At 48.2% G+C, this 12,218-nt stretch overlaps 1 protein-coding gene across 1 annotated transcript; it reads left to right on the top strand.

The window, feature by feature from the left end:
- Positions 1-1,430: 1,430 nt before the first annotated feature.
- cryaa (crystallin, alpha A) lies at positions 1,431-7,986 on the top strand. Its single transcript, XM_041885077.2, has 3 exons — positions 1,431-1,984; positions 5,311-5,433; positions 7,178-7,986. The coding sequence occupies exons 1-3, from the start codon at positions 1,787-1,789 to the stop codon at positions 7,388-7,390; spliced, it is 534 nt and encodes a 177-aa protein (XP_041741011.1). The 5' UTR covers positions 1,431-1,786; the 3' UTR covers positions 7,391-7,986.
- The last annotated feature ends 4,232 nt before the right edge of the window (positions 7,987-12,218 follow it).

Below are 12,218 nucleotides of genomic sequence, written 5' to 3'. Positions count from 1 at the left end.
TCCATCTGCTGTTTCCCCTGCTGTCCCTGCTGTTTCCCTAATGTTTCCCCTGCTGTTTCCCTGCTGTTTCCCTGCTGTTTCCCCTGCTGTTTCCCTGCTGTTGCCCCTGCTGTTTCCCCTGCTCTTTCCCTGCTGTTTCCCTGCTGTTTCCCCTGCTGCTTCCCCTGCTGTTTCCCTGCTGTTTCCCCTACTGCTTCCCCTGCTGTTTCCCTGCTGTTTCCCCTGCTGCTTCCCCTGCTGTTTCCCCTGCTGTTTCCCTGCTGTTTCCCCTGCTGTTTCCCCTGCTGTTACCCTGCTGTTTCCCCCGCTGTTTCCCCCGCTGTTTCCACTGCTGTTTCCCCTGCTGTTTCCCCTGCTGTTTCCCTGCTGTTTCCCCTGCTGTTTCCCCTGCTGTTTCCCCTGCTGTTACCCTGCTGTTTCCCTGCTGTTTCCCTGCTGTTTCCCCCGCTGTTTCCACTGCTGTTTCCCCTGCTGTTATCCCCTGCTGTTCCCCTGTTGTTTCCCCTGCTGTTCCCCTGCTGTTCCCCTGCTGTTTCCCCTGCTGTTTCCCTGCTGTTTCCCCTGCTGTTTCCCTGCTGTATCCCTGCTGTTTCCCCTGCTGTTCCCCTGCTGTTTCCCTTGCTGTTTCCCCTCTGCATTTCTCTTTACATTCCATATTACATTCCATACATTCCATACTTTTCGTCCCACATCGGACAAATACCCATGTTGACCGCTCCCCGCCCTCACACAGCCATCCCCAGACTGTATTGTGACTAAGTCTGCTCTTCATCCCAACAAAGTACCAGAACAATACTGTGTGTGTCTGTGTGTGTGTGTGTGTGTGTGTTCGCATGTGTGCATGTCTGTGTCTGTGTTTGTGTGTGTGTGCGTGTCTGTGCGTGTGTTTGTGTGTTTGTGTGTGTCTGTGCGTGTCTGTGCGTGTGTTTGTGTGTGTGTTTTTGTGTGTGTGAAAGACAGAGAGAGAGAGGATGAGCATGTCGGTGCTCCACAACTTCGCTACACGTCAAGGCCTTAATGTACACACACAGACAGGTTCAATTCCCATACCCTGTTTCCAATGTCAGAAACCCCACCAACCACAGGAGGCTGCTGAGGGGAGGACGGTTCATGATAATGGCTGGAATGGAGTGAATGGAATGGTATCAAACACATGGAACCCATGTGTTTGATTTGTTCAATACCATTCCATTTATTCTGTTCCAGCCATTACTATGAGCCAGTCCTCCCTCTCTCTCTCTCTCTCTCTCTCTCTCTCTCTCTCTCTCTCTCTCTCTCTCTCTCTCTCTCTCTCTCTCTCTCTCTCTCCGTTCTCCTCACCCCTCGACAGGCCAAGCCTCGGCTTGTTTTGGCAGACCCTTGTCGTCCGGTCGGCGCTGGCATAGGTCCCGCCACGTTACGAGGGCCAGCCTCCCCCGGGGGCCAGACTGTAGCTGAACGGGCCAGTGTGCACACCGCCTGCAGATTCTGCTGACAGAGCCCGTCCCACCATGAGATAATGCCATTCCACAGAGATCCACACTAAAGCCCCTCTTTTCTGCCCCACAGGTATATAAAGAGGGGGCGGCTGCAGAGGAGAGGGCACGCACCACTTGGGACCCCTACTCTTCTCTACTACTATTACTGCCTTTGTATCTCTCCCACTGCAGCTCTTGTCCTCCCTCTCGCCTCTCTCTCTCTCTACTCCTAACGGAACACAGGCACTAGCCAGCCGAGCTAAAGCCGAGCAGCGAGAAATTGCTTTATTTTGTTTAGCCCGTTGAGCTAAAACCTAACCTACACTACTATGGATATTGCCATCCAGCACCCCTGGTTCAGACGCGCCATGGGCTCCATGTATCCTGCCCGTCTCTTTGATCAGTTTTTTGGGGAGGGCATGTTCGACTACGACCTGTTCCCCTACGCTGCCTCCACCATCAGCCCCTACTACAGACAGTCGCTGTTCCGCAACTTCCTGGACTCCACCAACTCTGGCATGTCTGAGGTAACAACTAACCTGTTCAACCTGACCGATCACTGTGCTCAGCATTGGAAGTGAAGCGTTCAGTCTGGTTTACCCAGGCTAACCTGCTCCATCCTCTGGGGAAGAATAGGATCCACTAAAACCTATTCATTCACCATCATTCTGAATCTGTAGTCACTTTAGTTTAGTTCAAACTACCCAAACGTATAATTTGCACTTTTTTGTTTTCTATCTTTATGGATAAAAAGCAGATTTGGTTGTCCGTGTTTGATGTCATAGAATAGAAGAGCCTGCATGTTGTCGTAGCTTACAGAGAGAGCTTGTGTGTCCTTGGAGGAATCGAAGCCGGGTTATTAGTGCCATGATGCATTGGTGCATTGGTTACATCCTCTACAGTTTCATTGGTTGAACAGTATGCTGTTTTCCTATAAAAAGAGGAAGCGCAAAATGGACTGAGATTGGACAGATCTGACTCATACTGTAATTTGCCCTAAGGTGGTCTATGTGTGCAGATCTTTCACAGAGAAAACTCAATGTATTTAATCTAGGAGGCCTATACTGAATTCATTACTAATACAGGGAGATGCAACAGTTATAGAGTAGAGAAAGCTGAGTGGGGGAGACAAGGACATGACCCTGGGGAAGTGGCTGTAGTAAATCAGAGAGAAGCAGTAGCGCTAGCCAGATCTGTTCTTGAATGGCTATGACAGCAGTAGCGCTAGCCAGATCTGTTATTGAATGTCTACGACAGCAGCAGCGCTAGCCATATCTGTTATTGAATGGCTACGACAGCAGTAGCGCTAGCCAGATCTGTTATTGAATGGCTATGACAGCAGCAGCGCTAGCCAGATCTGTTATTGAATGGCTACGACAGCAGTAGCGCTAGCCAGATCTGTTATTGAATGGCTACGACAGCAGTAGCGCTAGCCAGATCTGTTATTGAATGGCTACGACAGCAGCAGCGCTAGCCAGATCTGTTATTGAATGGCTACGACAGCAGTAGCGCTAGCCAGATCTGTTATTGAATGGCTACGACAGCAGTAGCGCTAGCCAGATCTGTTATTGAATGGCTACGACAGCAGTAGCGCTAGCCAGATATGTTATTGAATGGCTACGACATCCTGCAATCCTATACAGCTGTAGTATCTGTTGCTGATTCTCATAAGAGAGCACAGAGAACAAAGAGGTCAAACATCCCTACTAATGGAGCTTTAACCAACTAAACAAAGTGCATTTTGCGGTTTGCAAGATTATTGCAAGTGTGCTGAAAATGTATTGAAATCATCTTGTTCACGTTGCCACATGAGCGGCAAATGGAAGGCACTAATCTTGTGTGATTCTCAGTAGGGAAGAGCTCAGAGACTGGTGCAGTGTTCTCTATCTAGTCGAAATCAGGCCAATCAGAGTCATGCTCCCTCCAGCCCATCATATACTGGCTTATTCCATTACTAGCTTAAACTGCATTTCAACTTGGGTGCCAGGATAGCAGAATTTCGATGTCCAAACAACATACAGTGGGGGAAAAAAGTATTTAGTCAGCCACCAATTGTGCAAGTTCTCCCACTTAAAAAGATGAGCGAGGCCTGTAATTTTCATCATAGGTACACGTCAACTATGACAGACAAATTGAGAAAAAAAATTCCAGAAAATCACATTGTAGGATTTTTTATGAATTTATTTGCAAATGATGGTGGAAAATAAGTATTTGGTCACCTACAAACAAGCAAGATTTCTGGCTCTCACAGACCTGTAACTTCTTCTTTAAGAGGCTCCTCTGTCCTCCACTCGTTACCTGTATTAATGACACCTGTTTGAACTTGTTATCAGTATAAAAGACACCTGTCCACAACCTCAAACAGTCACACTCCAAACTCCACTATGGCCAAGACCAAAGAGCTGTCAAAGGACACCAGAAACAAAATTGTAGACCTGCACCAGGCTGGGAAGACTGAATCTGCAATAGGTAAGCAGCTTGGTTTGAAGAAATCAACTGTGGGAGCAATTATTAGGAAATGGAAGACATACAAGACCACTGATAATCTCCCTCGATCTGGGGCTCCACGCAAGATCTCACCCCGTGGGGTCAAAATGATCACAAGAACGGTGAGCAAAAATCCCAGAACCACACGGGGGGACCTAGTGAATGACCTGCAGAGAGCTGGGACCAAAGTAACAAAGCCTACCATCAGTAACACACTACGCCGCCAGGGACTAAAATACTGCAGTGCCAGACGTGTCCCCCTGCTTAAGCCAGTACATGTCCAGGCCCGTCTGAAGTTTGCTAGAGTGCATTTGGATGATCCAGAAGAGGATTGGGAGAATGTCATATGGTCAGATGAAACCAAAATAGAACTTTTTGGTAAAAACTCAACTCGTCGTGTTTGGAGGACAAAGAATGCTGAGTTGCATCCAAAGAACACCATACCTACTGTGAAGAATGGGGGCGGAAACATCATGCTTTGGGGCTGTTTTTCTGCAAAGGGACCAGGACGACTGATCCGTGTAAAGGAAAGAATGAATGGGGCCGTGTATCGTGAGATTTTGAGTGAAAACCTCCTTCCATCAGCAAGGGCATTGAAGATGAAACGTGGCTGGGTCTTTCAGCATGACAATGATCCCAAACACACTGCCCGGGCAACGAAGGAGTGGCTTCGTAAGAAGCATTTCAAGGTCCTGGAGTGGCCTAGCCAGTCTCCAGATCACAACCCCATAGAAAATCTTTGGAGGGAGTGTTGCCCAGCGACAGCCCCAAAACATCACTGCTCTAGAGGAGATCTGCATGGAGGAATGGGCCAAAATACCAGCAACAGTGTGTGAAAACCTTGTGAAGACTTACAGAAAACGTTTGACCTGTGTCATTGCCAACAAAGGGTATATAACAAAGTATTGAGAAACTTTTGTTATTGACCAAATACTTATTTTCCACCATAATTTGCAAATAAATTCATTAAAAATCCTACAATGTGATTTTCTGGATTTTTTTTCCTCATTTTGTCTGTCATAGTTGACGTGTACCTATGATGAAAATTACAGGCCTCTCTCATCTTTTTAAGTGGGAGAACTTGCACAATTGGTGGCTGACTAAATACTTTTTTTCCCCACTGTATACTGTTTTGGTGACTAGTGACACACATTTTGTTTTGCAGCATCTATACACAAACTTTAGAAATGGATCATCTTCTTCATATCTCTCTGAGGTATGACTCGATGACAACATATAGAATTGAATTGAAAGGATATTGAAAAAAAATACATTTCAGAAGATGAGCATCACTGTGGTTACCAGATTTCCGCCACCTGCTACCCCTGACCTCTAACCTTCAACCCCCCTCCCTCTATCTCTCCAGGTGAGGTCCGACAGGGACAAGTTCTCGGTCTTCATGGATGTGAAGCACTTCTCTCCTGATGAACTCAACGTGAAGGTGACTGATGACTATGTGGAGATCCAGGGCAAGCATGGAGAGAGACAGGTGAGGCCTCCCACCATCGGTGTCCCCTGGTTGGATGGGTTAAGATTCCATCCCCATCCAAGCACCACACACCCTAATCTCTCTGGACAGACAAGCCGAGCTAGCTCAAAACTTTTACTATGACTTGTGGTAGTACACCCAATCCTGAGTTCAAACACAATCCCTCTACTATGGCTTGGCACACCAAAGCCAGGTTTCTCTCATGTGCACATATATATCAGTGAAGGCTGCTGACGGGAGGACGGCTCATAATAATGGCTGGAACAGAGCGAATGGAATGGCATCAAACACCTGGAAACCATGTGTTTGATGTATTTGATACCATTCCACTAATTCCGCTCCAGTCATTACCACGAGCCCATCCTCCCAAATTAAGGTGCCACCAACCTCCTGTGACATATATACATAGTGTGAGTGTCTGTCACATAGAAACGACCTGTGGCAGTAGTTGAAGCAACAGGCGCACCAGATACTGTCATCACTGTGCTTTCCAGGTCAGTGCATTGATCCTTAGGCAGGTTGCTCATTCCAACTAACTAAACACAGCCACAACAACAACCACCAGCTTTAACCAGCCAAGTCCTCAAAGAGATGCTAATAAGATGTGTTATTAGAGTCAACAGTTTGAGTCAGAGGAGAATTTCTCAACCTAAATAGCTAATTGATTCAAAGAATGTGTGTGCGTGTGTGCGTGTGTTTGTGTGTTGTGCACTCGTGTGTAAGTGAGTATATGTGTGTGTGTGTGTGTGTGTCGATGTGCACACACAACAACAGCCTTGCTTTGTTTACTCTGTGAATTGGTCGGCTTACGCGCATTGCCCTTCATACAAATTCAATTCAACCCTTTTCAAGACCCATGTTCAGCCAGGATAAAGTCAAACAACCAAGCAATTACGTGTCCTCAGACGAAACCATACACACTGACACACTTTGCTAGGAAAAACATCTCCAATGATAGGGATTCCTACATAAACAATGGGACACACTGCTTGGGATCAATTAATTTCCTTGGCCACACGGTGACACAGAACGAATGTGACGTATGTTAGTCATAGAGGTGAACGTGGCCCACATAGAGTTTTCCTTTTGTAAGATTTAAGCATCATTACATTAGATTACACTATACTACTTCTCCCTCTCTCTCTCTCCCTCTCTTCTCTCTCTTCCACTCTTTCTCCCTCTCTCTTTTCTCTCTCCTCTCTCTCTCCCTCTCTTCTCTCTCTCCCACTCTTTCTCCCTCTCTCTTTTCTCTCTCCTCTCTCTCTCTCCCTCTCTTCTCTCTCTCCCACTCTTTCTCCCTCTCTCTTTTCTCTCTCCTCTCCTCTCTCCCTCTCTTCTCTCCCTCTATCTCCTCTTCATAGTCTGTTGTTATTCACTCTCCTGTTTCCTCCTGCATTTTCCTCTCTCTCTCTCCCTCCATGTTGTCATGTATTGTCATTCTGGATGTTAGTGGCCTCCAGGGACAGGCTGAGTTGGGGAGTCGTTGTAACTAAACAACGTTTTGTTTTCTCCAACGTCCTTTCTGCGTAATTCCCAGCAGCTGCAGATCTTTTTTCTTAGAGGGCGGAATTCATACGGTTAGGCCTACATATGACAGACAGCATGAAGGGATAATGTTTTTTTTTTTAAAGCACCATAAAAACTGTAATATTTTGTTAAAATCTAAAGTGTTGAACCCCCTACATTGCAACCATCTGCAACCATTTGTTTCTCTCACCTTCATTTCTCTCTCTCCTCTCTCCAGGACGACCACGGTTACATCTCGCGTGAGTTCCACCGCCGCTATCGCCTCCCCTCCAGCGTGGACCAATCGGCTATCTCCTGCACACTGTCCACCGACGGCCTCCTGACCCTGTGTGGCCCAAAGGTCACCGGTGGCGGTGGCGACCTCGGCCGTGGCGACCGCAGCATCCCCGTCACCCGTGACGACAAGACTAACGCCGCCCCCTCCTCTTAAGAAGACGGGCGTGTGGCGTGCTGCCGGCCGGGTGGCACCGGGGATGGGGGGGAGGGGTCGATGGGCGGGAGGGGGCATGCAGAGGGGGCTTCTCTTCCAAATAAAGCAGCCATGTGGCTGGGGCTGGGGCAGGGTGGGGGGGGGCTGAACAACACATTCCTTTACCCCCAAAGTCTCCCTCCCCCCTCGCTCCTCTTCCTTCCCCTCGCCACCCTACCCCGATCCCTCTCTCCCTGACTCCACACCTAGAAGATATCAGTGTATTTCTAGCCTAATATTTTCTCCTTTTTTAGACTTCGCTAGACTATTATGGCAATATTCATATTCTGGTTCTGATTCTGATGACTCATGACCCATGAGGACGGATAAAGAGAGGGATGGTTGGGGCTTGGGGGACAACAACAAAACAAAAGGATTTAAGAGAGGGTCACATGACTTAACCCTGGCTTTCTACTTCCTGTGTAAACAAACAACACCCCAGGGGTACCATGGGTAATATTTCACCCAGTGAGGAAGCTGCCGTCTTTCTCCTGGCTGTACTGAAGGGCTTTACTGAGCAACTCTTCCTAAGAGTAAGAAAGAGAGGGAGGGAGGGAGGGCTGGAGGATAGGAGGGAGGGCTGGAGGATAGGGGGGAGGGCTGGAGGATAGGGGGGAGTTGGGGTTAAGTGCATACCATTGTCTGGTCGTATAGGATTGTTGTAGTACTGCAAAGGGGTTCCATCATTGGGCTCATACCACCCACCTGGCTTTTTTCCATTCATGTGTCGCGACTTTTTCCAAACCCTTCTCTCTTGTCCTTGAATATTTCCTGTGCTGTAGCGTTAGCCCTGTTCAGCTGATATCTGCTCACTATCTGAGAAGTAGAAACAATAAAGCTGTAATATTAACCAAGAAGCAACCCCTTGTCTGTACTTTCTCTGTTTCATGAAGTATTCATTGGCTGTGAACGTATCCGTTGCGCAGGTCAACCGCAAAGCTACTGAGGAAAACTAGGCCACCTATTCTTGTATAGAGGTGAGTGTTTGTTTCTTAGAGCTATGATTAATCTTATCCTCTTCTTCTCTCACATAATCAGTCAAAGAGACTGAGACAGAGAGAGACTGAGACATAGAGAGACTGAGACAGAGAGAGACTGAGAGAGACTGAGACAGAGAGAGACTGAGACAGAGAGAGACTGAGACAGAGAGAGACTGGGACAGAGAGAGGCTGAGACAGAGAGAGGCTGGGACAGAGAGAGACTGAGACAGAGAGAGACTGGGACAGAGAGAAGCTGGGACAGAGAGAGGCTGGGACAGAGAGAGACTGAGACAGAGAGAGACTGGGACAGAGAGAGACTGGGACAGAGGGAGCCTGAGACAGAGGGAGACTGGGACAGAGAGAGACTGAGACAGAGATAGACTGGGACAGAGAGAGACTGAGACAGAGAGAGACTGAGACAGAGAGAGACTGAGACAGAGAGAGACTGGGACAGAGAGAGACTGGGACAGAGAGAGACTGGGACAGAGAGAGACTGGGACAGAGAGAGACTGAGACAGAGAGAGACTGGGACAGAGAGAGACTGAGAGACACTGAGACAGAGAGAGACTGAGAGAGGCTGGGACAGAGAGAGACTGAGACAGAGAGAGACTGGGACAGAGGGAGACTGAGACAGAGAGAGGCTGGGACAGAGAGAGACTGAGAGAGACTGAGAGAGAGAGAGACTGAGAGAGACTGAGACAGAGAGAGACTGGGACAGAGAGAGACTGGGACAGAGAGAGACTGAGACAGAGAGAGACTGAGACAGAGAGAGACTGAGACAGAGATAGACTGGGACAGAGAGAGACTGGGACAGAGAGAGACTGAGAGAGACTGAGAGAGAGAGAGACTGAGAGAGACTGAGACAGAGAGAGACTGGGACAGAGAGAGACTGGGACAGAGAGAGACTGAGACAGAGAGAGACTGAGACAGAGAGAGACTGGGACAGAGAGAGACTGAGACAGAGAGAGACTGAGACAGAGAGAGACTGAGACAGAGAGAGACTGGGACAGAGAGAGACTGAGATAGAGAGAGGCTGGGACAGAGAGAGACTGAGACAGAGAGAGGCTGGGACAGAGAGAGGCTGGGACAGAGAGAGACTGAGCCAGAGAGAGACTGAGACAGAGAGATGCTGGGACAGAGAGAGGCTGGGACAGAGAGAGACTGAGACAGAGAGAGACTGAGACAGAGAGAGACTGGGACAGAGAGAGGCTGGGACAGAGAGAGACTGAGACAGAGAGAGACTGAGACAGAGGGAGCCTGAGACAGAGGGAGACTGGGACAGAGAGAGACTGAGACAGAGAGAGACTGAGACAGAGATAGACTGGGACAGAGAGAGACAGAGAGAGACTGAGACAGAGAGAGACTGAGACAGAGAGAGACTGAGACAGAGAGAGACTGGGACAGAGAGAGACTGGGACAGAGAGAGACTGAGACAGAGAGAGACTGGGACAGAGAGAGACTGAGAGAGACTGAGAGAGAGAGAGACTGAGAGAGACTGAGACAGAGAGAGACTGGGACAGAGAGAGACTGGGACAGAGAGAGACTGAGACAGAGAGAGACTGAGACAGAGAGAGACTGAGACAGAGAGAGACTGGGACAGAGAGAGACTGAGACAGAGAGAGACTGAGACAGAGAGAGACAGAGAGAAACTGGGACAGAGAGAGACTGGGACAGAGAGAGAGACTGAGACAGAGAGAGACTGAGACAGAGAGAGACTGAGACAGAGAGAGACTGGGACAGAGAGAGACTGAGATAGAGAGAGGCTGGGACAGAGAGAGACTGAGACAGAGAGAGACTGGGACAGAGAGAGACTGAGACAGAGAGAGACTGAGACAGAGAGAGACTGAGACAGAGAGAGGCTGGGACAGAGAGAGACTGAGACAGAGAGAGGCTGGGACAGAGAGAGAGACTGAGACAGAGAGAGACTGAGACAGAGAGAGACTGAGACAGAGAGAGACTGGGACAGAGAGAGACTGAGATAGAGAGAGGCTGGGACAGAGAGAGACTGAGACAGAGAGAGACTGGGACAGAGAGAGACTGAGACAGAGAGAGACTGAGACAGAGAGAGACTGAGACAGAGAGAGGCTGGGACAGAGAGAGACTGAGACAGAGAGAGGCTGGGACAGAGAGAGGCTGGGACAGAGAGAGACTGAGACAGAGAGAGGCTGGGACAGAGAGAGACTGAGACAGAGAGAGACTGAGACAGAGAGAGACTGAGACAGAGAGAGGCTGGGACAGAGAGAGACTGAGACAGAGAGAGACTGGGACAGAGAGAGACTGAGAGAGAGAGAGACTGAGACAGAGAGAGACTGAGACAGAGAGAGGCTGGGACAGAGAGAGACTGAGAGAGAGACTGGGACAGAGAGAGACAGACAGAGAGAGACTGAGACAGAGAGAGACTGGGACAGAGAGAGGCTGAGACTGAGAGAGAGGCTGGGACAGAGAGAGACTGAGAGAGAGAGAGGCTGGGACAGAGATAGACTGGGACAGAGGGAGCCTGGGACAGGTGAGAGAAAAAGAGATAGCGGAGCCAGGGTCAGTAGTGCATTGTGTGACGCACAGTCACACACACACACACACACACACAATCAAGGAAGTGCATTTCAGACAGGAAACACCACATATTGGTTTTACCATTAAATAACCAAATAAATGACAATACATTAGGTCTTGGCGTGCTCCTTCAGAGGAGCTCACTGCCAGAGCAAGGCTCAATCATTACCATAATACCAAACTCCAGGCAGTGAGGGAGGTATATCTATACCAATCCCCCTGACTGGAACCAAAGCAGAGCCAGACAGGTGGAGGCTGGGGTGGTGGTGGGCCAGCAGAAAACAGAGGAGACATAGAGAGCAACAGCAATAAACAGCAAAGACCAGTAACAGCTTTTTTAATTCCTTTGTTAAAAAATGGTCCAACAACGTATGAAATAGTATTAAACTAAAAAAATTATATTTACAATGTTCAACAAATACAAAAAAACTGTTATTACAGAGAGGTTTGGTGAGTCTGGTCCACTCAATACTATGTGTCATATTGTTTGTTCAAAAGGCACAAGGCGGGTCTGAATTCAAACCGCATGAGAAAACACTTATTTTAAGTCGTCTTCCTCATGCCAACTGCACTGAATCAAAGACAGTTTATAGAAGACGACAGGGAGACAACAACTATTAATGAACCTAGTTAGTAATAGGATAATAGGAGAATACTGGGAGTAGTGCTTCCTGGAAAAAACTAACGTCTCCATAGTAGCTCAATTATTGGTATTTTCAGTTCACACAACATTTTACATTTACATTTTAGTTATTTAGCAGACGCTCTTATCCAGAGCGACTTACAGTTAGTGAGTGCATTCATTAATTTTTTTTATATATTTTTTTCATACTGGGAATCGAACCCACAACCCTGGCGTTGCAAACGCCATGCTCTACCAACTGAGCTACATCCCTGCCGGCCATTCCCTCCCCTACCCTGGACAACGCTGGGCCAATTGTGCGCCGTCGCATGGGTCTCCCGGTCGCGGCCGGCTACGACAGAGCCTGGATTCAAACCAAAATCTCTAGTGGCACAGCTAACACTGCGATGCAGTGCCTTAGACCACTGCGCCACTCGGGAGACATGTCAGTTTGCACATGATCAGAATTACATTAAAAATAGATATATAATTGAATCATTTAGCAGACACTTTTATCTAAAGCGACTTACAGTAAGTGCATTCATGTTAAGATAGCAAGGTGAGACAACCCCATATCACAGTCGTAGTAAGTACATTTTTCCCTATATAGAAAAGTTATCGGCAAAGTCAGTGC

Source organism: Coregonus clupeaformis, chromosome 30, assembly GCF_020615455.1.
Source record: "Coregonus clupeaformis isolate EN_2021a chromosome 30, ASM2061545v1, whole genome shotgun sequence".
NCBI classification, from domain to species: domain Eukaryota; kingdom Metazoa; phylum Chordata; class Actinopteri; order Salmoniformes; family Salmonidae; genus Coregonus; species Coregonus clupeaformis.
Note: the sequence above shows the minus strand (reverse complement) of the source record. Positions and strands in the feature narration are given on the sequence as shown.

Bases quoted from the DNA above. Each gene is read 5' to 3' on its own strand.
- cryaa (XM_041885077.2), top strand. From the start codon at position 1,787: ATGGATATTGCCATCCAGCACCCCTGGTTCAGACGCGCCATGGGCTCC. The intron at 1,985-5,310 runs GTAACAACTAAC...CTATCTCTCCAG, and splicing joins CCAACTCTGGCATGTCTGAG to GTGAGGTCCGACAGGGACAA. The intron at 5,434-7,177 runs GTGAGGCCTCCC...TCCTCTCTCCAG, and splicing joins GCAAGCATGGAGAGAGACAG to GACGACCACGGTTACATCTC.